We start from the raw sequence: 27811 nt of genomic DNA on the forward strand, positions 1-27811 counted from the left end.
AAGGCAAGCACCAAGGGAAAAAAAACCTCTCCGATAGTTAGGTCTGTTAGTAAGAGCAGTAGCGGATGTCTTGCTGACTGCGATAGGTCACGCAAGGATAGGTTATGTTAGAAAGCGGGTATCATGCAATCGGATACCGTGTCATGCCAAGTTTCGTCATAAGAGATCAGTCCCAGACTGATGTGGGAGCCCCTGCCGCGCTGTCAGTGATGACATGGCGCGGGCTAGGGCCCAGGTCGTCCATCGGCGTCTGGCGGGCGTGCGTCGTAGCCAAGTGCTCGGAGATGAGTGACCGCGTAGCGGCACCACTCCTCGCTTGTCGGCCGTGCAGAGAGGCTCAATGCGGGCCGTGGCTGCGTCTTCCTAAACCCGTAACTGTCATACTCTTCCTTTCCAAGACAATTCTCAGCCGCATTCTGCAGGGGCATTGAAGATGTTCCTGCAGCGTTTTCGATGGTAAGAAGTGGGTGATCATCAAAATACAGCCCGTGAATAACACGCTCTGAGTTTTCACTCTGTTCACATGCACAGTTGGCTATGAAGGCAACATTTAGGCACAGAGGACGAGCTGTAAAGTAGTGCAGAGAATTGGCGGAAAGCGCAGGCGGCTGCCTTCTATGACAAGGGTATTGTAAAGTCGGTACAACGGTACGACTAATGTGTAAGTCGGATTGCCGGCTATCTAGATAAGTAACTCGAAGTTGTAGCTAACTGTTGCAAATAAAACATTTTTCATTTTCATAGTGGTTTCCATTTCGCGGCTGATCGGAACTTACTTGCCGAATACTCATTGTAAACTGCAACTCAAAGCGCTCCATTCCTCTAAATAGGCTCAAAGGTTATTCAGTAGTTCAGATTGTAATTTTATTTTCTTTGTTATGAACTTGTAACCAGTTTTTTGACATTGTTGATCCCACTACTGGCTGTAGCTTTTGATATTTACCGCCTCCATCTTTCATTTTTATTTTATTATTCTTTCGGAAGGGTGCATTATTACCTACGTACGCAGTACTTATACTGGGAGAGTTCACATGTCCAGCTTAGTTTGTGGTAGCTTCATAATGTGTGACATCCGACATTAGATTCCGAGCTTCGACTAATAGAAGCTAGGCTACTCGCATGTGATTGGTGCGAGGAACAATACCGGTGGAAATTTTAAATTTGACAGCTGTATAACTAGAAGGACTATGTTTGCGTTTCGTGCATCGTCATACTACAGCATATTCAGGAGCAAGTGCGAGCATATTTGTTTTTCGTAACTAACCAAAGAAATGGTTCAAATGGCACTAAGCACTATGGGACTTAACTTCTGCCGGCCGGCTGTAATTAACAACTGAGCAGTATTACAGCCTGCTCTTTCATTATTTACAACGTACTACATACACTTTTGAGCTTGCTGATCGGTTTCTCATACAGATCATATCACTAACTTCCGTAGTCATACAGGAACTTTACAATTTAAAAAAAAATATTTGAAATTAATACACTGCGTTTGCAAGTTAAATGTTCCGATAAATTCACAGTCAAAATTTCGTAAAATAGTTCACGTTAAACTAATTTCCTTGCTTTCGACGTAAGTAGTGAATCAGTGATGGCAAAGTGGTTCATCTCGTCACACGTGTCATGTGACAGTGAGTTGAAGTTAGTCATTGGTGAGTGTGCTAATAATGAAATAATACAGCGCTTTCGTTATTGTGAAACAAATTTTATCGCACCAACACTACCACTAAACTACTGCTGTTCGAGAACCACATCGCATTCGCATTTCTCCAGTAGCTCTCATTTTGGCCTGTTATGCAGTAGAGAGAGTTTCTCACTTTCGTCATAATCAACGAGCCAACAGCAACATTTTAGGCATAATATAGACGACAGCCGGGTCAAGAACTCTGACATTGTTGCGAGAAACGACGTAGACAAAATAGTGAGCTGAGAATATAGAGGAAAGAAGGGAAAGGTAGAGAAGCGGGAATGAGTGCGCTTTTGAAACCTGCCGTGGGCAAGCCTTGTGGCACAAGGTGTACCCCTAGGCCGCCCCGCGCTTCACTCCATTACCCCCCTCGCCCCCTCGATGACCGAAACCAGGAGAGGATACCGTAAAAAAGCAAAATGTCATTCAGCGTATAACGGCTGATAAGGACAAATATCACATGGGTGTTTCTCCAATACAGTGGGGTAACATTTATGTCTGGACGGGGACGGAACTGGGTGAATACCCTTATCGGGTAAAACAAGCTATAGGTAGCGTCCACTTCACACATCTATACGATAAGTAGACTAATAAAACAAATGTTGAAAACTCCTCGCAGGGAGAATGAAACGCGGGCTGTTGTCGTTGCCTCGTCTAACACGATTTGTGGAAATGACTGGTCGAGTTCTGATCTACGCCGTGTGTTACTTGAGTCTGGACACGCTAGAAGTGTGTGGCGGTGTATCAGGGTCATTCCGTAGATGCACAGGCGATGTTACTCTTGCCGTACTATGTAGCTGTGTGTGTGGTGGTGTGTGTGTGTGTGTGTGTGTGTGTGTGTGTGTGTGTGTGTGTGTGTCTGTGAAAGAGAGAGAGAGAGAGAGAGAGAGAGAGAGAGTGAGTGAGGGTGTGAGATGTAAGCGATACGGATGCGACTTAAGATTCTAGCTTTTCTTCTATTGGGGAGAAGTTACATTCTCCATTTCTGGGGGGAGCCCTTTATCATCTCCAGATTTTCGGATCAGGTGTTGGTTATCCACTCTTCTTCCCAGTTTTGTAGAATATGGAGTCTTAGGTGAGTGCGCAAGTCAGCTTCTGGGATTTGTATTTGCAACGGGTCAGTTGTAGAGGTTTACTGAAGTAATGTATCAGCTTGATCACTGCCCGGAATGCCTTCGTGGTTCGACTCCCAGAGGGATACCACAGAGTTTCCTGTATTACAGGGTTCGTATTTGCCTTGCACAACGGCGAAAGACACTGCACAAGAGAACATATGTGGCAGGATACTGTTTTATGTATGAGATAGCTCTGTGTACTGTTACTGATTCCGCAGTGTAGATACTGCGTTTAGTGAGATAGCACTGGTCTTCGTTAAAATATTTTGTTGATAAATGCATAGACGACTTTTTCATTGTTATTGGAGCTGCTGGTATATATACAATTTAAGATTGCATACGCGTGTAGAACTGAACGGAACCTACGGCTATTAATATTGGGTCTGTCTCATTCCTAGCTCTCGAATGGGCAGTATGGGACAGAAGCGACCGTCGCCTGCGGTGCACTAGTTGCTCTCTGTTTCCATGTGGCGGACGTACCTGCCGGGGGCTGATGTTGATGCGCAGATTGTAGGCGCCTATTTCCCTCTGCAACAGCTCCTCGTACGTCAGGTTGAAGGTTACTTTTTTCTGCGCCTCAACGTTCACCGAAACGTGTACCACGTTGGAATCGCGTGCGCTGCAACATTCAACAATAACGTTGCCAACTAAAGAGGACTGCAGTAATAGCATAAAAAATATGTAATACAGTGAACGAAAGTCACTTATTCAAAGTCACTTATTCAAAGAATACATGTAGAAACAAAGAAAAGACGCAACAAATTATTCTGACTTCAAATAACAAATAAGACATGTGTTTCTGGACTTCCTGATTCTACATACAATGTTGGTATACATATGATCAATGCAGAGTTACTAAACAAACAATAAATACTGGTAAATGAAATTTTACATATCGCCTACAGTATTTATTTTCATCGGAAATCCGATTTTTATTCTAGATAAGCACTTTAACATGGGCGGATAGTATAAAGTTGGCAATCATAGCAGGACCACTTTGTGCTATCCGTCGCAGGCTAAGAGTACGGATAAAGAGCATTGATAGGACTTCAGATAAAAATTAGTATAGTCAATATGTAGGGGAAGGCGGGACAAGATGGGGAAGCTAACTTTAAACCCTTACAAAAGGGTCAAAAATAAACAAATTCAAGTAGGTTTATCATTTGTTTACTTAACCCTTGAATTACAATAGCATGCAAAGAAACCTGCAAACTTGTTACTTTTAGTTAGAAATATCTCGCTTTGAAACATACCCATATGCGGGGTAAGATGGGGAACTAGCATGAATTCATCTCTAAAGCTTAAATAAGGACTGGAATAACGAATAATGTGACGATAAGGTTTCGAAACATCGTTCTGCGAATTGTAGAATCAGGTATTACGCTTTATTTAGGCCTCTTACTTTCACATAGTACACAAGTGTGGACAGCCTCGTCATCATTTTCTATCCCTGCACAAGTCTCGTGGGCCCAGCGTCCGCAGCTAATACACCGTATCCAGCCGCCTTTCATAGCAGTATAAACATTCTTCACTCTCTTCCTCGTTGTCATTCGACCTCAGTTTATTATCCCTTGAGCGTGAAGGGGTGGTTAAGACGTCAGTAACGTTTGTCACTTTTTCGTTCTCATTATGTTCTTTTGGTGGTATCCCAGGTTTATTAAACGTCTTTGAGATGAGTTTTCGTTTACATTCAGCACGTTTCGGAACTCCTTTTCGTTTAATTTCTTCAGATAGTTCACTCCTATAAGGAGATTCGGTTAAATCTACGGGTTTTCCAAGACTGTTACATGGTTTCCTTTTGGTTTTTTTTTTATCCACCTTTGGAATAGCTAACACCATTTCAGGGCTGGTAACCTGAAAGTTAGACGAAACAGATGCTTGATCGTCAGTTGTGAATTGTTCAGGTGTTTTACATCTTGACAACATCTCTGGTATTTGGTCTTCCGTTTTTGTAACTTCAGATGTGTGAGCTTGATGAATATCTGTAGTTGAACAGGGGAGGTAATCACTTTCTTGAAACACATGTTTTAGGACCTCGAAAGGTGTAAAACATTGCAAATCAGTATAACGGTTGTACGTACCTTGCAAAGCTCACAGAAACCGCCCCGAAACTAAGGTTCAGCAATGTGAACACACTGGGACCTGTGTATTAATGATGTTGACGTAGCTATCCACAGATGGCAGCACTGTAACTGTAGCTTATAGCCCTTCCCCGTCTTACCCCACCTCCCCGTCTTACCCCACCTCCCCGTCTTGCCCCGCCTTCCCCTACAATTACACTCTCCAGAACATTCTTCGAAAGGAGGAAAGGTTGAGCCAACAAGTTGCGTAACACAGGTTAATTAGAATACTTGACCTAGGTTTCGGTAGTTATAAAATTATTTTCGTCAGAAGCAATTTTTTAACGCCTAAAAATTACGCACTGGCCACAAAAGGCTCAAGTAAAACAGAAATGGCAAGGTCCCGGATAAACTACCAAAATCCAAGATTACACACTTACTTGTTACATATTGTATATGCATTTTTTATATATTTTATTTTTTTATATATTTTGTATATTAAAATAAACCGTTTGGACCTTATCAGCCGCGCGGGATTAGCCGAGTGGTCTTGGGCACTGCAGTAATGGATTGTGCGGCTAGTCCTGGCGGAGGTTCGAGTCCTCGCTCGGGTAAGGGTGTGTGTGTTTCTCTTTAGGATCATTTAGGTTAAGTAGTATGTAAGCTTAGGGACTGATGACCTTAGCAGTTAAGTCACATAAGATTTCACAAACATCTGAACACTTTTGGATCTTATCAAATGAAATTTCACCTCAAAACAATAAAATACAAACATATGGTCATTATCTTTTCCAAAACTATCGCTTATAGCTTTAGTGATGCCGATTACGGCTATGTTCGAGACTTTATTTTAATTTGAAGTCACGGTAATTTATTCTATGTTTGTTCCCTTGTCTCAGTTATATATACGACAAAAGAGAGGAACCAGCATAAGCAGTTTCTCCGCCTTACAACTCGCTGCGGAAAAAAAGAAAAAATACTCGACAAACTGAGAGGTATCTGACTTCATATGGTGGCAAAAGTGTTTCCAGTCCTATCGGGAATGACGTGATATTACAACAAAAATACACACATACTTACCAGAAGGTCCTAGGTTCTCTGAAGTGCATTGCTACTTCTGCGACATTATTAGACGAGAATTGTGTTGTAGTTGCCTGACTGTGGGCATGCGCCAGCCGCAGCCCCTACGACGTCACCATCAGTGATGAGTACCCACCTGACAGCGACGTGTGCTGCGCCGCGGCCTTCTGCCACAGCTGCGTCGTACTGCTGACGGGCCTCCTCTTTGCCCCGAACGTACGCCTCGTACGCGACGTCGTCCATCTCTCTGTAACAACAGCCACCACGTCACTCGCTCCCTCTTAAAACGTTTGCACACATTGGGCTCATAGAATGATTTATCCATAGTTAACACCAAAACACCCAACATGGAACATAAACCTCATTTCATCAGATGAAACGTCCCCTTCATGCACTGTGTATTGACGTAGTCAATTCTCATCGATGGTAAGGTGAAGTCTATGGCGTAAGCCTGTGACCAGACAGTCGGTCTGGTGCAGCTAAAGTGCAGCCTTCCCATCCGCAGTCGCATTAAGATGGGGAGGGATGGCGGGTTCCTCGCCCCGACCGCCTTTTACCCCAAAGCAAAAGATCTCCGGTTCACATTTTGACAGCAAGATGAATGGACTTTCGCCATTCTGTTGGTACTGGCACGAGGAAAAAATCCTTGCCCCTGTCTGGGAGTGAACCTGGGATCTCTCGTTCCAGAGTCTAGCGCCACGAAAGCACCATGGCCGCCGTTACTGGTACAGCAATTAATTTTCTTTCGTAGTTTCTTCTTAATCAGTCTTCAATCATCTTAGCGTATGCGCCGATATACATTAGCAATCATGTGACACATTGGGCACACTCGGCTTACGCACGGCCACTTATTGCGCCGTGAGGATGCGCCTCTGTCGCTGCGGCTCCGTTTTATCCGTGGTTCATGTTTTATTGGAGTGTCCGTTTTTAGCTGCGCTCAGGCAGTCGTTCGCACTGCCTGACTCGCTCCCTGCCCTTTTAATAGATGACCCGGCTATGGCTGACTTAGTTTCACGTTTTATTCGGGCAGGGGGTTTTTATTCTTTAATCTGAGTGTTTCTGTTTTTATCTTATTGTTTTGTGTTGATTCTGGCCTTTGGCCTCCGGTTTTAAACTGATTTTTTAATGTGTTTCAAGTGGTTGGCTTTTCCTTTTTTATTTCTATGGTCGGCCAACCACCGTCACACTCTGTGTGGTTTTAGTTCGTTTTGTCTTGTCCTTGTCTCAGTTTCTCTTGTTCTGTATCGTCTGTGATCTCTTCTGTTCCTCGTTTTTATTCTCTGTGGATGTTCTTTGTCTTTGGAAAAAGGGACCGATGACCATGGCAGTCTGGTCCCTTTAATCCCCCAACCCAACCGACCAACCAACCTGTTAGTGCACAGGAATGGCTGTCGGGTCAACGTGAACCATACGGACTCGTTCCCTCGGGAAGAAGCTATATCTCCACTTTCCAGTAAAAATCCACTATTGACCTCTTCACGTGTTTCACTTATACTGTATATTGTAGGTTTAAAAAATCAAAGCTATAAACCTTTTAGTGACCACAGAAGTCACACAAAAATTATCTTGAAAAAGGAAGAGGTATGAAATGACTTTTCTGGTTTTTGTATGCTGGATGTTTTTCTGTCTTGTTTAATATGGCAACTGTGAAAGTCAAATCGTTTCCGAGGAAATTTTCAGGCAAAGAGTAGCTATCGTACTAATTTTCAACGGAAGAGAAATAAGAAATCAGAAAGTATAAAATATACTCTCGTCACAAGGCTCGTGACGAGAAGCACATCTCAAACACGGAATACAGTTTGCAATCCTTAAGCACTTCATCAGCGACGGGAAACCTTAATATGGATGGCCGTAGGAAGGTTCGAACTGCCGTCCTCCTAGTTACGATCCACTAGCTTGCCGTTGCGTCAACTCACACAGTGCGCGTACATCGCTCTGCTGGAAGAGCACGTTTCCATGTCGTTACAGGAATAACAGGAGTTTAGGATGGATGATATACAATTATACAGTACTAATCAGTGTTTCCTCTAGATCTTAGTTCCACAGGGTTTAAAACACAGGCTTGTGGAGAAACGTTTCTATTTTATTTGCAATTGTGATGGTTGAATAACTGAAGTAAACATTCCCAAACGGTACAGCAGAAAGTATTCAGTCTCACTCAACACGTCCGAGAGACCAGTCATGCCTAAACTCATAGGACCGTCACAGAAAAGTATGGTAAAGGTGTAGCTATTAAGACTGCCATCAAGCGACTGTTAGCTAAGTTCAAGAAGACAGGAAATGCAGCAGGTGCAACAAAAAGGTGTTGACCGAATGAGTTAACACCAGAAATGTAGAAAGAAGCGGAAGCTGCGTACTTATCGAGTCCCATGAAGTCTGCGTGTTTTCTATCCAGCCAGCCTCGCCTCTCTGTTGATAACTCTCACAACGCAGTGCACAAGTCCCTGAAGAAGCACGCTGCTCATTGGTTGTCACCCAAATACGATGGAAAATGTGTAGTTTCTTGTCATTGGTTGATTGCATCAATTGCGCCTTGCGGTTAGGAAGTCGCTGACTCGTTGTCATCTGCCGAGTCATTGTTTCACCTTCATGGTTATGTCATTCTATAAAATTGAAAATCCACAGAACTGAATAGGCCCGCTGTGTAAGCACAAAAAGTAGTTGTTTCGTGTGCAGTGTCACGTAAGCGAATCTTCACCACATTCTTTCATGAAGCAGTGGTCAGTTGTTCATGGTCTTATGACTAGCGTTCGTGACTCTCGATCACGGGGCATCGGATTCGATTCCCGGCCGGGTCGACAATTTTCTCTGCTAGGGAGTGTGTGTGTGTGTGTGATGTTCTCATCATCGTATCATCATCGACGCGCAAGTCGCCGAAGTGGAATCAAATGAAAAGCGCCAAGTGGCCGAACATCCAATACGGGATCTCTCTGCAAAGAAAGCCATAAACACAATTAATTTCTTGTCGTAGTTAACAGTGTCCGCTACATACAGATCGTGCTATTGGTCGTCAATGCTATTCCTGAATATGAAGCACACTACACATGGATTCAACAGGGCAATGCTACGGCTCATATTGCCAAAACGCTATGGGTCTCTTGGATGAACGATCCCAGTGATTTCGAAGAGGTTGTCACATCCTCGGTCTCTTGATTTACCCCCACCCGTCTTTATTTCGCAGGTATACCTTAATGATGATGCTTGTAAGACCGTCATTCTATGCAGACGCAGCTGGAAACTCTACTGCTGCAATTCATCAAGCGTTACAACATTTGATTAAGAATATGCAAAATCACATTATGTGAATCATGTTATGGAAGTCGCTTTTCAAGAACTTCTGTAACGTAGCCATTTTCCAAAAAGACCATGTTACTTTTTGAACAACCTGTGTGTGCCGGGATTCTGGTGGACGCTGTACTCATAATCTTCTATTCCCAACACCGTGGGAATTGATACCACCACTTAAACAATTACCTCTAGTTACGTCTACCACTCTTTTTTTTCTTCTTTTTTTTAGTCAGTCTTCTGAGCAGCACTTGCAACCTACGTCGTCAATTATTTGCTGACTGTATTCCTCTACAGTTTTTGACCTCTACGGCTCCCTATAGTACCACCTGATGTCTTAACAGATGTCCTATCATCCTGTCCCTTATCCTTGTCAGTATTTTTCACATATTCCGTTCCTCTTCGACTTTGCGCAGAACCTCTTCATTCCTTACACTATCAATCCACCTAATATTCAGCATTCGTCTGTAGCATCACATCTCAAATGCTTCGATTTTCTTCTGTACCGCTTTTCCCTCAGTCCACGTTTCACTACCATACAGTGCTGTGCTCTAAACGTATATCCTCATAAATTACTTTCTCAAGATGAGGCCTGTGTTTGATACTATTAGAGTTCTCTTGGACAGGAATCTCCTTTTTGCCAGTGCTAGCCTTGCTCAGTCCATTATTGGTTATTTTGCTGCCAAGGTAGCAGAAATCACTAAGTTTATCTACTTCGTGACCATCAATCCCGATGTTAAGTTCCTCGGTGCTCTCATTTCTACTACTTCTCATTACCTTCGTCTTTCTTCGATTTACTCTCAATCCATACTCTGTACTCATTAGACTGTTCATTCTGTTCAGCAGATCATGTAATTCTTCTTCGCTTTCACTCAGGATAGCAGCGTCATCAGCGAATCACATCATTAATATCCGTTCACCTTGAATTTTAATTCCACTCCTGAAGCTTTCTTTTATGTCCATTATTGCTTCCTCGATGCACAGATTGAACAGTAGCGGCGAAAGGCTACATCCATGTCTGACACCCTGTCTAATACGATCACTTCGTTCTTTGTCGTCCACTCTTATTATTGCCTCTTGGCTGTTGTACATATTGTATATGACCCGTCTCTTCCTATAGCTTACCCCTACCTTTTTCAGAATTTCGAACATCTTGCACCATTTTACATTGTCAAACGTTTTTTCCAGGTCGAAAAATCCTATGAACCTGTCTTGATATTTCTTGCGTCAAGCTTCCACTGTTATCTGCAACATCAGAATAGCCTCTCTCGTGCCTTTACCTTTCGTAAGGCCAAACTTATTGTCACCTAGCGCATCCTCAATTTTCTTTTGCATTCTTCAGTATGTTATTCATATAAGCAGCTTGGATGTTTGAGCTGTTAAGTTAACTGTGCTGTAATTCTCACACTTTTCAGCTCTTGCCGTCATCGGAAATGTTTGGATGATGCTTTTTCGAAAGTCAGATGGTATGTCGCCAGACTCATACATTCTACACACCAACGATAGTAGTCGTTTTGTTGCCACTTACCCCAATGAGTTTAGAAATTATGATGGAATGTTATCTATCCCTTCTGCCTTATTTGATCTTAAGTCCTCCAACGCTCTTTTTAATTCTGATTCTAATATTGGAGCCCCTATCTCATTTAAATCGACTCCTGTTTCTTATTCTATCACGTCAGACAAATATTCCCCATCCTAGAGGCTTTCAAAGTATTATCTCCATCTATCCCAGGGGCGGGCAAACGTTGCACGCGGCTCATGAGCGCACAGCGCTGCACGTGTGCTGCTCGCGTGCAGGCGTCGACCGGGGCTGTGGCGACAGCCGGCAGGTTGCGGCATTGTAGTGCCAGGCTAAGCTGCGGACGTTGATGCGAAGCGAACACTATGTAGTGAACGTTGTATTTTAAGAAACGGAGAAGTGGAGATTTGCTATCTTTTAAAAAGTAATGGGAGAATCATTTTTTCTTTGTGCAAAATCGTGAAAATTCGAAATGTTTAATAGGTGGCAGCATTCTCGCTGGTCAACGGAAGTTTAGTATTGAAGGCAATTATAATAAATTTCACAAGGACGAGTACAATTTATTGTCGGATTCCGAGTGGATGGGGAATTGACTGAGCTTAAGAAGAGCGATCTGACGATACCAGATGAATCTGTCGTAGTTGGCCGGCCGGAGTGGCCGAGCGGTTCTAGGCACTACAGTCTGGAACCGCGCGACCGCTATGGTCGCAGGTTCGAATTCTGCCTCGGGCATGGATGTGTGTGATGTCCTTAGGTTAGTTAGGTTTAAGTATTTCTAAGTTCTAGGGGACTGATGACCACAGCAGTTAAATCCAGTAGTGCTCAGAGCCATTTGAATTTGTCGTAGTTGCTGTTGTCACGAGAGATATGCGACTTTCTCTCGTCATGTCTCTCATCTAACTGATTTAAAATTTTATGGAGCACTGTTTTCAAGTTTTCAGGACGACAACAATAATAGCCCAGCGGTATGTGCAAAGTTATAAGACTGCGCTTAATATTGCGAGAGCTGGAAAACCATTTGCTGAATTAATAAGTCTCGGTTAAGAGCAAACATCAGTGATGAAAATTTACGTAACTGTTTGTGTTTGTCTGTATGTAGAAATTTTGTTCCAGATATTAAACGTATTGTAAACTCCACCTGTGATAATTAAATAAAACGTATCGTAGGTAATAGGCACTCTTTCAAACCATGATTTCCTTCAAGCACTCCTACTGGCCTTATTCATTCACTCAATAAAGCAAGCTAGGAAACAAAACGCATTACAGATGAAGGAGCGGACAGAAGGTATGGTGGGGATGGGAGATAAGCGGGTGGCCAGCTTGCCCCTGTGTGCACTTGGAACACCTGTTAACTGCACGCGTGCAAGTGCACCGCACATGTGCAGGATTCCTGCCCGCCCCTGGTCTATCCCCTCTCTCCTCTGCATTTAACTATGGAATTTCCCTTGCACTCTAAATGTTATCACCCTTGTTTTTAATGTCTCCGAAGGTTGTTTTGACTTTCCTGAACACTGAGTCTGTCCTTCCGACAATCATTTCTTTTTCGATGTCTTCACATTTTTCCTGCAGCCATTTCGTCTTAGGTTCCCTGTTTTTCCTGTTTACTTCATTCCCCAGCGACTTGTATTTCTCTATTCCTGGGTCTCCCGGAACATTTTTGTACTTCCTCCTTTCATCGATGAATTGAAGTATTTCTTCTGTTACCCATGGTTTCTTCGCAGTTACCTTTTTTGTTCCTATGTTTTCGTTCCCAACTTCTGTGATAGCCTTTTTAGAGATGTCCAGCCCTCATCAACTGTACTGCCTACTGAGCTCTTCCGTATTGCTGTATCTATGTGGTTCAAATGGCTCTAAGCACTATGGGACTTAACTTCTAAAGTCATCAGTCCCCTAGAACTAAGAACTACGTAAACCTAACTAACCTAAGGATATCACACACATCCATGCCCTAGGCAAGATTGGAACCTGCGACCGTAGCGGTCGCGTAGTTCCAGACTGTAGCGCCTAGAACAGCTCGGCCACCGCGGCCGGCTCTTCGATATCTGCAGTCTTTATTACTAGACGGCTAAAACGGTGCAAGGTACCAGTTGCAGGATGTCTATTTAACGGCTTCCGGGGGCAACAAAAATATGATTTTCAGTATTTCATATAAATATTTATTGACAGAATTGAAAAATTAAAAATGCTGTAATAATCTAGTCATTAAGAGGTATAATCTTACTTTAAATGTTTAGCACTACAAGCCAAATATATTTGTTAAGAACTGTGTACATATATCAAGACAGCGTAATTCACTGCGCGCAAATTGTCCAAATTATATACATCCAATTCTTGAGAGAGAGAGCACTCAGTGACTTACAACGAACTTTACACATATTTACAAATCATTTCGAAACTTTTCTCTCTCTGAAACCTATCTCCGCCCCCCCCCCCCCCCCCCAAACATTTACACATAAAATAATACATTTTCGCTGTTCTTGCAATGAAGTTTCAGCATCATGTACGACGTTTTGTGTACGAAAAGTCAACAACCAATTGCATAAAAAATGTTTATTTCCTTAAACAGTTTCACACACTTAGTGTCCTTCTTCAGAGGGCTGTACCGAAAAATATACTACGAATAACAGAAGTTACATAAGAATATTAAAATTAAGGAGGAAAAGTATTAAAAAATTAAAAATTTATAGATAGCTGTCACATTATTTACGAGTGTCAATAATACGATGCAAGCGGCATATTGCTATGATTCTAAAAAAATACAGTTGCTTTAGGTATTCCAATAATGGATCCATTAATACAAAAAGCGCTCCTTTGAGGTTGATCTCAGGGTGGGGATGAAAGAAGGATAAAATAATAAAACAAAATTTTAGGCTACTATAGTATTCAAAATGTAAGTGCTCATAAACAATGTAATAAGTAATACGTAAAAACCTTATGATAAAATGAGTTAATATCAACGAAAAGTGGAGTTATGGGTATGGAAATTCGGGAACTAATATCCAAACAGCTGTAGTGAGATCAGTAGCATGCCAGCAGGGAACCTGTCTGCAAAAACAAAGTGGGAAGCGCATCATAGGACGCGACCCTGTAACTGGAGTATGTGGGGAGACAATTCTAGGAAAAGAAGCGTGGGCACAAAATCTATTATACTGACACAACTATTACTGGAATGTATGCAGGTCGCAAGTACGTTTCGTGAAAGAAATGTAACTAGCGGCATTTATACCAACTGTATGGTACTGAAGTTTAATAATGCATCGCTGATTTGGTGTAGAGATGCCAACAGCGTGATAGCAGGAAATACGGCCGTGCAAACAGTGCACGGGATGCATCAAGGTGCGAGAAGCAATAACTACAGTAAAGGGAGAAACAATGCCCAGTAAGCAGATAACACAAAGAGACAAAAATAACTACAGCAGAAAGGAAATGTGTGCATCATCGTATACTTTTGTTACAGTGGAATTGCTAGTTCAGAAATGTATACAAAGTCTTAAATACGCTTCGTGAAGTAAATACAACTAGCGACATTCACATAAGTTGTATGAAATACGTATCGTAGATTTGACTATCTCATCGTCAATGGCTGAAGATGCTTATTAATCGTAAACACTACTTGAAACTATAGAGTGGAGCATCTGTAACTTTAAGAATAGAATGTGTATAGGTCATTGTTTACATATAATTAACCACCTGTAGCAAAAATACAATAGTAGATGGTTTAGTATTTGCAACAGTAAACGGTTAACTACACAGTAATGTAAGTGGCTTAGCACTTAGAACTGGAAATACTGCCCTACTTAAGGCTGTACATATCTAATAACCTGTCACTACAGATGATCAACTAAAGAAAGTTAAAAAACAAGCTCTATGTAACAAATGTACCAACAGTAAAATGCTGACTAATTGTAGCGGTGAGCAGCTGTTTAAATGTCACTGTCTGCAGGTAACTAACAGCAACTAAATGCAACAATGTATGGCCAAGCTGTAATGTGTCAAATAGCACTAAAAATTTACAGACTGTACATAGCAAATCAGTGAGAGTGCAGTCGCAGGGCACCATGCTTTCGCACTTTTACGGAGGAATGCTGTAGTCTCCCTTGAGCCAAATTTCGAACTTAAGCTGTGCAACGGGAGACAATTACGAGCTTTCGAAAAAGTGAATCTTTTATTCTGCTGCGCAGTGTAGTTGTTATGGGCTCGCCCGGAAATGAATAGAATCTAAGCAGTTTGTGATATATTGTTTCACAGGCAGACTAACTGTTGAGATGAAAATTAGTTGGGTCTCCGTCGAAACGTCGAGGAAAGTAATGTGCGGAAAAAAGCAAACTTGAAGAATTAGAGTACGATGGGATATTTACTAAGACGTGAATAACTTCCTTCTTACTAAAGCAAAACAGAGATTCTAATACACGCAAGAAATAATTAGGAGGTTGAGTGTGAACACCACTCTGAGACGAAGAGTTTGATGAAAAAGCAGGAACCCTGGTAAACATCATTAAATATGTCGTCAGACTGTCTACACCCTCCGCACACAAAAGAAAGTTCTCCGTTTACGTTCTGTATGCATACATGTTTCGTACTCCGATCACAAGATCCATGTAACCATCACGTTTTTTTATCACGTCTTTATCGGTGTTTATTTTTTATTTCCCACTGGTATATTTAAAGTAACTGGTTGCAAGAGATTCAGGTTCAGCGGGAATTGTTTAAGCATTCTGTTCATAAATAAAACTTACGTTTTGCTTAAGCCGTTCCCCACAACATTCTTTGTGACATTTTCAATAATAATAATACTCAGCAACCTCCACCCCTCGCCTCCCATGTCAGCTGAAAGAGCCTTAGAGACTTTTTGGTAGATTAAAACTTTGAAGAGAGACTTGTACTGTGATCAGATAGCTAATTTTGTAAAAAGTTACCTGCTAAATGGAACTTTACATTTTTGCCCATGTGCAGTTGTAATCTCACTGAAATTTTGTGAGTTATCTTTGTCAGTTCAACAGTACATTAATTCCCAGATATGGGAGACTGTTTCTCGCTCCTATGGAGCACCCTATCTTCCCCCACAAATGGATTTGTTATAAAACTCAGGTGTAGAGCAAATTATTTGAGCAGAAGTCGAATGAAACACCGAAACGTGTCTCAATAGTGATCTAATAAACATATGTACTCTACAAAGCTACACAAATATTTTCTCACTGAGATGCTGTTGTTGTTGTTGTTGTTGTGGTCTCAGTCCAGAGGCTAGTTTGATGCAGCACTCCATGCTACTCTATCCTGTGCAAACTTCTTCATCTCCCAATACCTGCTGCAACCTACATCCTTCTGAATCCGTTTAGTGTATTCATCTCTTGGTCTCCCTCTACGATTTTTACCCTCCACGCTGCCCTCCAATGCTACATTGGTTATCCCTTGATGCCTCAGAACATGTCCTACTAACCGATCCCTTCTCCTGGTCAGGTTGTGCCACAAATTTCTCTTCTCCCCAATTCTATTCAATACCTCCTCATTAGTTATGTGATCTACCCATCTAGTCTTCAGCATTCTTCTGTAGCACAAAATTTCAGAAGCTTCTATTCTCTTCTTGTCTAAACTATTTATCGTCCACGTTTCACTTCTATACGTGGCTACATTCCATACAAATACTTCCAGAAACGACTTCCGACACTTAAATCTGTACTCGATGCTAACAAATTTCTCTTCTTCAGAAACGCTTTCCTTGCCATTGTCCGTCTACATTTTATATCCTTTCTACTTCGACGATCATCAGTTATTTTGCTCCCCAAGTAGCAAAACTCATTTACTACTTTAAATGTCTCATTTCCTAATCTAATTCCCTCAGCATTACCTGATTTAATTCAACTACATTCCATTATCCTCGTTTTGCTTTTTTTGATGTTCATCTTATATCCTCCTTTCAAGACACCGTCCATTCCTTTCTACTGCTCTTCCAGGTCCTTTGTTGCCTCTGACAGAATTATAATGTCATCGGCGAGCCTCAAAGTTTTTATTTCTTCTCCATGGATTTTAATACCTACTCCGAATTTCTCTTTTGTTTCCTCTACTGCTTGCTCAATATACAGATTGAATAACATCGGGAATAGACTACAACTGTGTCCAACTCCCTTCCCTTTCATGCCCCTAGACCCTTATAACTGCCATCTAGTTTCTGTACAAATTGTAAATAGCCTTCCGCTCCCTGTATTTTACCCCTGCCATCTTCAGACTTTGAAAGAGAGTATTCCAGTCAAAATTGTCAAAAGCTTTCTCTAAGTCCACAAATACTAAAAACGTTGGTTTGCCTTTCCTTAAGCTTTTTTCTAAAATAAGTCCTGTGCTTCAACATTTCTACGTAATCCAAACTGATCTTCCCCTAGGTCAGCTTCTACCAGTTTTTCCACGTGTTTGTAAAGAATTCGTGTTAGTATTTTGCAGCCGTGGCTTATTAAACTGATAGTTCGGTAATTTTCATATGTTAACACCTGCTTTCTTTGGGATTTGAATTATTATATTCTTCTTGAATTCTGAGGGTATTTCACCTGTCTCGTACATCTTGCTCACCAGATGGTAGAGTTTTGTCAGGATTGGCTCTCCCAAGGCTATCAGTAGTTCTAATGGAATGTTGTCTACTCCCGGGGCCTTGTTTCGACTTAGGTCTTTCAGTGCTCTGTCGAACTCTTCACGCAGTATCATATCTCCCATTTCATCTTCATCTACATCCTCTTCCATTTTCATAATATTGTCCTCAAGAACATCGCGCCTGTATAGACCCTCTATGTACTCCTTCCACCTTTCTGCTTTCCCTTCTTTGCTTAGAACTGGGTTTCCATCAGAGCTCTTGATATTCATACAAGTGGTTCTCTTTAATTTTCCTGTAGGCAGTATCTATCTTAACCCTAATGAGATAAGCCTCTACATCCTTACATTTGTCCTCTAGCCGTCCCTGCTTAGCCATTTTGCACTTCTGTCGATCTCATTTTTGAGACGTTTTCATTCATTTTTGCCTGATTGATTTACTGCTTTTTTGTATTTTCTCCTTTCATCAAATAAATTCAATATCTCTTGTGTTATCCAAGGATTTCTACTAGCCTTCGTCCTTTTACCAACTTGGTCCTCTGCTGCCTTCACTATTTCATCTCTCAAAGCTACCCATTCTTCTTCTACTGTATTTCTTTCCCCTATTCTTGTCAGTCTTTCCCTAATGCTCTCCCTGAAACTCTCTACAACCTCTCCGAAATAAATATTATATTTCCACTATGACTGACAATTATATTTTTAAATAGCTTTGAGTGTAACACAAGAGCTGTTATTCTGATAATTATTTCTTCTATATAACGGACCTGAAGATATCGATATGAGAGTCGGCTTTGGAGAATCATGTAATAATCGGGAAGTAGTGAGCCGCATAAAAAGTATGGTAGCTTCGATGGATTCCTTTACCCATTGCAGCTATAGAGGTCAGTAGCTTTTGTTTCCCAACATTTGTGATTTCTGTAATATCTGGAACAGTAGGTACTCCAACAGTACGGTTTCAGCAGGCATCAATCGCCAACGATGTAAACGACAAAAGTGTAATGAATGATACAACAATGATGGTAAGGTACCGAAAATGCCAAAAATGGCTCACCAATCACTTAGAGATGACTGCTTAAGTTTGAGAGGAAACCGAAAACTACGAAAGAATGGTGGAATTAGGAATTAGAGGCTTGTTGATAGCGAGGTTATGAGAGATGAAACACAAACATCAATGTCGTAAAGATGAGGAAGAATATCTAATATGTCTTTGTCAGAAAAATTTTAGGAAAATCAGAGAAAAATTAGCATGGCCACTCAAACACGATACTCAAGAACATAGCAGGAAATTCGGATGGAAACGATTCCAGCATATGCCCATAGACCCCAATTTGACACCATGTGATTATTCAATTGTTTTCTCTTGTTGAAAGTTGCTGTGTTAAATGCAAATCATGAATTCAATAAGTACAGTAGTAGCTGTCATCACGCACAACACCTTCCTGTAGTAAAATTATCTCGTAACAACGGATTTAACCAGAAAAATATTGTGCCGAAACATGAATTGCGCCATCTGAAAAAAAAAAAAAAATCACCGGGCGCATTATCTATGGAGTTTAGGCAGATACTTGCAATTTCGTTTCTTCGACGTATAGATTGAACATTTCCGAATAAATAATGCTCCTCACGTGTTCCATGGGACGTCAAGTCTCGACGCATTATGTACCGTTACAGACAAATATTTTTAAGGTGAAATTTTAAGTGCACATTCGATAAAGTGGTCTCAAGTTAGCCTAGTATGATATTCGGCTTAGCGTTGTATACAACCAAAGTACATAAACGCGAAGAACAGCCATTCCGCCTTGTTCTACTGACCAGCGCTTTTACATGGTTGTAGAACTGCGGCACTGGACAGCACATGAGACTGGGAAGTCGGGCAAGGAGACCGTGGCAAACAATGGCTGTCCATCTTTCAATGTTGTTGTTATCGACTGCATTAGACTCTGATAGAGACTAACCTACGCAGTCACAGTATTAATACAGGCCGGTCCATATCATGATGTTTTTCGTAGAATGGCGTGGTGTTTTAGTCCCAGTAGCACTACTTGCCTCTTCTCGTGTAGCAGACTGTGTGTAAGATACTGCCATTCAGCAGCGCTGCTAAGTTACTCTTGATTTACTGGGTACTCTTGGTGTTTTGCTGTCCACGTTAACACATACCGTTAAACTAAATATCGCATTGGACTACTAATGGAGCATTCTATCGTATGGACACATTAACTTTCACTTGATAATTTTTTTTCTTTCTAACAGGTGACGAACTGACGTTTCCTGCTGACACTTGACATCCCATGAAATACACGGTGAGCAATATGTTTTGGTTGACTGGGCGAAGTGCAAAAACGAAAATGCGACTTCCTGCTGAAACACGGGACGCGCTTGTCAACTCTTAGAGGAAACACCTGACTTGTTGAACACAGGGTTGAATATTGTCTAAGAAAGTAAAATAATTATTCAGTGTTTCATTGTTATATGAATAACCTTAGTGCATATCTGATAATAGTTCATCGGTATGAAAGTAGAGTACATTATGTGGCAGAAATGCATGCAGCATTCAGTCGCTAATGCTTTCACAGGTCTTTGCGTACTCACATGACGAAGCGGGAGATGAAGGCTTTCTCAGGCAACACAGCGTCAAAAAATATTTCCTGTGCTTGACTCGCAGGGTTGCCGACCCTGCTAGTAATCAGCGTCTTAGCATAACGGTTGCGTATCTCGGACAAAACATGCAGTCTGTACACCTTTGGTTGTTCAAGTCCCTGGAAAAGAAAACTAAGTCAGTGAGAGTTAACTGTGATACACGCAATCTCGCCCCTTCCCACACCCTTCGGCGAACACACACACACACACACACACACACACACACACACACCCACACACACACACACACGTACTAATAATGAGCAAGTGAATAATTGATGCAACTGCTAAGCGCTCTCTCTCTCTCTCTCTCTCTCTCTCTCTCTCTCTCTCTCACACACACACACACACACACACACACACACACACACACACACACACACACACACACACACACACATTAATGAGCAAGTGAATAATTGAAGCAACTGCTAAGCTCCCTGTTTGACCAAAGAAGTGAGGCATACACAAGGGAATGAGGAAACTATATGAAACTTATCATGTGTGTCAGGTTATTTTAGTGATTATAATATTGAGTCATATCTGCAAAGAGCTTGACAGTATGAGCCCAGTTACAGTACTATGTAACACCTCTCTCTGGCCTGGATGCAACCACTGATTTGGCTAAGATGGGTGTTGTAAGGCCGTCGTGCTGTGGTGGTGTGACCCACAGCTGTTGTAACTGGTTGCTGATGCTACGGCTAATGGCACTTGGACAAAGCTGACATAGGATATGCCACACAAGTTCCATTGGGAACAGATCTGGGGATCTTACTGAACACAGGAGTACCTCTCCATCACACACATTCATAGATACACGTGCCATTGGAAGACGACCATTGTCTTGTTGAAAAATCGCACCACAGTACAGTCACAAGACACGTAACAAATGAGCGCATGTGATGTCTGTGACATACTATTGTCCATCAGATATTCCTGAATCAATAGCAAAAACGGTTCAAATGGCTCTGAGCACTATGGGACTTGACATCTGAGATCATCAGTCCCCTAGAACATAGAACTACTTAAACCCAACTAACCTAAGGACACCACACACATCCATGGCCGAGGCAGGATTCGAACCTGCGACCGTAGCGGTAGCGCGGTTCCAGACTGAAGCGCCTAGAACCGCTCGGTGACTGCGGCCGGCCGAATCAATAACAGTTGCGATCTATTTCTCTAAGAATGGGACCTCTCCAGAGGTCGCAGTCATACATGCTAATGGTGATCATATGGGACATCTGGGGTAATGCCGAATGCGGTTCATCACTGAACGTAATGTGGTACCAGTCATCAGCAGCCTATGCTTCCCGGTCACAGTATCACTTAAAATGCAGCTGTTTATTTTGTGGTGTCAACGGTAGCCCACACATGCGACGGTAATTCCATACTCTGGCTGCCTCTAGTCTCAGACCGATAGCGAGGGATGATATAAAATGTGAGTTGCTGTCTCGCTTTCGTATGAATCAGATGAACAACGATTGAAATTCACGATATACAGTTTTATGGCGCTATACAAGAAATTCGTTGATTTGAAAAGAGCGTACGGGGTCTGAAGATGGCAAAATAAATTGCCGAAACTGGTTGCTTTCAGAGTAAAATAAAATATCTTAAATTGTACGGCTGTTGGTAAAGTTTATTGAATTGAAAAGATATAAAATGTTTCCGTGAGGCCATTACTTGTTCTCGGATGTGTAGCTGTACCACGTTGACAAATATGCCTCCCCACATGTTCCCATGCAGTCCAACATTGAGCCACTGAGACACCCGAAACCCTCACAATTCTGGATATTGCACAATTCAAGCAGTCAGCCAAACAGAGACCCCCCAATGAGGCCCCTGTCAAACTCTGTTTGGCGCTGATAATACTGTCTCATACACCGCGTCTCCTGCACAGCCATCACTCAACCTCTCACACTGTTCACGTAGCGTCGCGGCTGTTCTACCTGTCACAGAGAATTATAATTCTAATGATTTACATGCCTGTCCATGCTGTGTACAGATATAGATTTATACTGACGTACTACCATCTCTTCTGTATGCTTCATATTTTTTCATCACGCATTGTGCTGTGATGAGATTGTCTGTCAGATCCATTTCATATAGCTTTCTCCTATTGCTTGACTCTGTTCTTTTGATCTACCACTCGCAACCTTTTTGCGAAGGAAGGAAATGAGTCATTTTATTCCCTTTATTATAATTCCTAATTATGCACCAGTGTCCTCTCCATATCCTTGTCTTATCATTTAACGTGTTGCATAATTGATGCGAGTGAATGTGAGTTTTCGTGAGAGTAACCAGTATCTGTTGTCTGCTACTTTTAGTCTTGCCAGTTGTTGTAGCTCAGTTGGAAAGGTAAAGACGTGTAGCCTCGTCATTACGGAAGATGTATATCTGATTGACAGAGGTAGGTTGGCAAGTCACTGCCTTGGAGTGTACTCTTCACTACAGCATCAGAGAAAGCGGCTAGTGTGCGGTTTGTACTAGAGGCACTTTGCTGTAATTACTGTGTGAGAATGAACGTGTCTCTAGACAGTCAGTGCATGGAGGCGTTTTAGATATTTAGTGTGTAATATTTAACCATTTTTATTTGAGCCTTTTGGATATTAAGGGTGAATTGTAGAAGTAATTTCGTGAGTGGATTTATCATCATTTTCACGTTCTTGGTAGGGAATGCTTTATGCATATGTTAGTTAGGTTCCATTCGGGGTGTAGCATAAAGAAGTCTACAACCACTGATGTAATAATCAGTGAGCAGTCATAACCACCCCATGACATACAAACACGCCTTCTTCAACTCCATTCTGAACACAGTTCAAAGATTGCCATTGTCTGATCAAAATGTAAACAAAGAACTAATTATCCTAAAATACATTGAAACCAAAAATGGTAACGACCCTGAATTAGTACCGAAATTATATTTCAAAAAAATCAAAGCTAAAGAGAAGTTAGGTAGACAAAAAATCACTTTGGAAAAGATAAAAGATAGGCCACATTTGAGATTTGCTACAATTCCGTATTGTGGAAAAGTATCTCATAAATCAAATATTTATTTTAAAAAGGTGGCACTGTAAATTCAATTCAAACTAAAGATAATTTAGGGAAAAATTACACTATAATATTTATCAAGAATCAGTCTACAATCAGTCAGGCATGTACAAAATTAGCTGTCTGCACAAAGTGACAAAATGTATATTGGCCAGACAGGAAGGAAATTAAGAATTAGGTTCAATGAGCATTCGTATCCAAGTAGAACCTCTGCATTAAGTACACACATAAAATCACACAATGATACAATTGATATAATTGCTGATCGGGTGGAAATATTGCATAGAGCTGAAAGAGGTGTGATAATGAACTTTCTAGTAGAAACAGAGATTTTTGCAAATAGGATTATTCAGCGACAAAAAGTTCTCGATGAGCAGCTGGAACTCAAAAACAAAAGTTCCTTAAATAATTTCGTTGACGATTTCAAATATTTTAGTAGACCTTCTTAAACTACAATTCTGCCCAATTATGTCCTCCCTTTCTTATTTCATCCATGCCCTAGCTCTCCAGCTCCCCTCCCCTTGACATTACCCAGTTCCTGGTTTCTTAACTTACAGGGCTCTTTTAAACGTATATATTGCTTTTAGTTTGTTTCGTACCATATCTCTTTATCAATTTTTGTCTGCATCATAAATGAAAATCAACTACATTTAGTGATTGTGTAGACATTCGGCTGAATATTCTTCAAACTGATAAATGGAATTTCAGTTACATTTTGTGTTTGGGTAGACACCGGATGACATATTCTTCCAACTGATGTGTAACATTTTGGATGAATTTTACACATGTTTTGCTTTGACTTTTGAATTTTTATCTGTATGATAAATGGAATTTCAGTTATATTTCATGATTGTATAGACATTGGATGACATATTCTTATATCAAATACTTAACAGTCTAGACATAAACGGTGTTTCTTAAAAAAAATAGGTGTTTTACATCTGCATATTATACTTTCCTTTTGTTTGTATTGTAACCTTGCTATGATTTTTCATTTATATTGGAAAATATGGTTTTGAGAAGTAACATAAGTCAAAGCATATATGACGTGTTAAATCTGCAACAAGTTTTGTGAGTATTTCCATTTATTCAAAGTGTTTTTTTTCTGTTTTGATCTTATTTCGTTTTGCTTTGTCATATTGTCCACTTTGCATCTTGTACAGCTCCAGATGAAGATGTTTTAAGACTGAAACTGGTAGCAGAATAAGTATTATTATCACAGACAGCACAATGTAATGAATTTTGTGAAATTAGTACATACTGTCGACTAGTGTCTAAACAAGGTGATTTTTATAAAATCGTTAATTTTAACGCCTAGCTCTCTCTATGGCTGTTGTTATATTTGAAGGGGATCACTACAGACATGAAGATGTCAAGCGACGAACAGGGATGTTTCGCAAAGTCGATAACGTTCATACCCAACTATTTTGTGGGCTGTACCTTGATTTACATATTTTAGCTTGACAGTTGCATCTACGTACAGCCGTCTTCTCGTCACATGATTGTTGACATGATTGAATTTCGCGAAGCATCATTGTTTGTCACTTGACGTCTTTATATAGTAAGTCACTAACACAAGGAAATTTGTTTTGTCTGAGCCATAGACAGACAGCACGACTCAGAAAAGACATACTTTAACCTCTCGGTCGTTCTTGTACACTAATAGTGTTGGTTCAGTGAACAGTTGTGTTGGTAGTGATTTCAAAGCATTTTGTTACGAGTGCCCCATTGTCTGTATGTAACAAGGACGAAATGAGGAGGGTGATACATTTTTTGTATTCTGAAGGGGCTAAAGCTGCGGTGACTATCAGCAAAATGTAGCGGCAGTTTGGTTATAGATGTTTTCTGAAAGAAAAATTTATGAGTAAATAAAGCGCTTTAAAAGTGAACTAACACAAGGAGGTGAGAAGTCATTGTATACCTCCTAATATCGAGTCGGACCTCATTTTGCCCGTCGTAGTGCAGTAATTCGACGTAGCAAGGACTGAACAAGTCTTTGCAGCCCACTACAGATATATTGAACCCTGCTGCCTCTATAGCCGTCCATAATTGCGAAAGCGTAGCCATTGCAGGATTTTGTCCACGAACTGACTTCTTGATTACGTCCTACAAACGCTCGATGGGTGTCCAAATCATTCACTGGAACGGACTGAACAAGTCTTTGCAGCCCACTACAGATATATCGAACCCTGCTGCCTCTATAGCCATCCATAATTGCGAAAGCGTAGCCATTGCAGGATTTTGTCCACGAACTGACTTCTTGATTACGTCCTACAAACGTTCCATGGGTGTCCAAATCATTCGCTGGAACTGTCGAGAATATTCTTCAGACGAACAACTGTGACCCGCTGACATTACATCGTTGAATGGCTCCACGTAGGCGACCACAACCATTTCCAGTAAATGATCGGTTAAGTTGGACCGGAGGAGCTAGTCCATTCCATGTAAATAAAACCCACATCATTATGGAGCCACCATCTGCTTGACAGCTTCAAGGAATCTGCCACAGCTCGAGCCCTAGCATCAGCTCTTATCAACTGAAATCGGTAGACATCTGACCAGGCCACCGTTTTCCAGCCGTCTAGGGTCCAAACCGGGTTCGGGCACGAGCCCAGTTGAGACGCATCAGGCGTTGGCGTGCTATTAACAAAGGCGTTTGCCATAGCCGTAGCCCATTAACTCCAGATTTCGCCGTACTGTCCTAAGATATACTTTCGTAGTGCGCCCCACATTGATTCCTGCGGTTTTTTCACTCAGAGTTGCTTGTCTGTTATCACTGACGGCTCCACGCGAACGCTGCTGCTCTTAAGTGAAGGCCGTCGTCCACTGCGCATATTGATTTCTCTAACGATTTCCGAAATGGAATTTCCCATATTTCTAGCTTCAAATACCATTCCGCAGTCAAAGGCTGTTAATTCCCATCGTGTGGCAATTATTACATCGGACATATTTTCGCACGAATCACCTGCCCTTTTATACCTTGCGTACGCGATACTACCGCCATCTGTGTATGTGTTTATCGATAGCGCATGACTTTTGTCACCTCAGTGTCTCTGTCTGCGACAAAGGACGTTCGGTAGGGTAGAGCAGCAAAATCAAGACACGGGGCGAATGATTCGTGATGTTAGTCGTGTTAGAACTGATAGTATTGCGCAGACAGCATTTGCAGACGTCCACAAATATCTAAACTATAGGAAAGTGTGTGCTCGCTGGGTACCACGTGAACTGACAGACTGTCATAAACGGGAACGTTTGCGAATATTGAAGCTACGTTTACGGCGTTTTTAACAGGAAGTAGGAGACTTTCTCAATCGCTCAGCAACCGTTGATTAGATGCCGTTCCATCACTGCGAACCACAGAGTAGGCGGCTGAGCACCGTCTTCGCCTACAATAAAAAAATTCAAATGCCAAGTCTCTGCAAGAGAGTTAATGACGACACTGTTTTGGGATATGAAAGTTCCACTGTTGATTCATTACACCCCTAAAGGAAAACAATGGGTAGTGTCAAGCACTTCGCGGTACTGCGAGATCTGGAACCCAAAACGAAAACGAAAATGAGAGAGATACTTTCAAAATGCTTCCCTCAAACCTCTGGAGAAACAATGCTATCCATTAAAAATTTTGTCTTAGAGCTGCTGGAGTACCCGATTTACAGTCCTCACATAGTTCTAAGTGATTTTCACCTTCCTGGTTTCATGAAGGAACATCTGCATGAGTAAAAGTTATCACCAGACGACGAAGTCGTGGAGACGATGGAAGAGTGTATGCGGATTACACCACAAAACTCCATCCAGGACAAAACAAGAAAGTTCGTCGAGGGGTGGACCAAGAGCGTAGACGCTGAGGAAGATCATGTAGACTAATGACAGAAAGAAGATAAGGATTTCTGGTCCAATGGGTATAGGGTAATAACAACAGCAGTAGAACATGGTAAAACGAGGGTAGGATTCATTATGAATAAGAAGGTAGGGCAGAGAGTGTGTTACTGTGAGTAGTTCCGTGATTAAGGTTGTTCTTGTCAGAATCGACAGCAAACCAATGCCGACAACGATAGTTCAGGTATACATGCCGACGTCGCAAGCTAAAGATGAAAATAAAGAGAAAGTATATGAGGATATTGAAAGGTTAATACAGTATCTAAAGCTTGATGAAAATCTAATATACGTGGGGGACTGAAATGCAGTTGTAGAAGAAGGAGTAGAAGAAAAGGTTACAGTAGATTATGGGGTTTGGACAGGAATCAGAGAGGAGAAAGACTAAACGGGGGTTCTGTAATAAGTTTCAGCTATTAACAGTGAACGTTCAAGAAACACAAGAGGAGGAGGTACACTTGGAAAAGGCCGGGTGATACGGAAAGATTTCAGTTAGATTACAACATGGGCAGACAGATACCGGATACTGAATTGTAATGCGTACGCAGGAGCAGATATAGATTCAGATTAAAATGTAGTCGTGATGAAGAGTAGGCTGAAGCTTAAGAGATTAGTCAGGAAGAATCAATACTCAAAGTAGTTGCCTACAGGCTACTGAGGAATGACGAGATTCGCTTGAAGGTCTCTAAGGCTGTAGATAAAACAATAAAGATAGCGCAGTAGGTAGTACCGTTGAAGAGGAGTGGACATCTCTAAAAAGGGAAATCACAGAAGATGGATAGAAAAACATATGTACAGAGGAGGGAACTGCGACGAAACCATGGGTAACAAGAAATATTCCAGTTGATCTATGAATGAAGAAAATACAAAAATATTCAGGTAAATTCAGTAACACAGAAGTACGAGTCACTGAGGAAGGAAATAAATAGGAAGT

General features: G+C 41.4%; 1 protein-coding gene across 1 annotated transcript in view; it reads right to left on the reverse strand.

The window, feature by feature from the left end:
* Positions 1-27811, reverse strand: part of LOC126466705 (inter-alpha-trypsin inhibitor heavy chain H4-like) — a 151143-nt gene that overhangs the window by 107409 nt on the left and 15923 nt on the right. Inside the window, exons 2-4 of the mRNA XM_050096403.1 lie at positions 19909-20075; positions 6079-6189; positions 3283-3421 (exon numbers count right to left, since the gene is read on the reverse strand). Of these exons, the coding sequence (XP_049952360.1) occupies positions 3283-3421; positions 6079-6189; positions 19909-20075 (417 nt within the window). The remainder of the gene's footprint in view (positions 1-3282; positions 3422-6078; positions 6190-19908; positions 20076-27811) is intronic.

Source organism: Schistocerca serialis, chromosome 1 (genome assembly GCF_023864345.2).
Source record: "Schistocerca serialis cubense isolate TAMUIC-IGC-003099 chromosome 1, iqSchSeri2.2, whole genome shotgun sequence".
NCBI classification, from domain to species: domain Eukaryota; kingdom Metazoa; phylum Arthropoda; class Insecta; order Orthoptera; family Acrididae; genus Schistocerca; species Schistocerca serialis.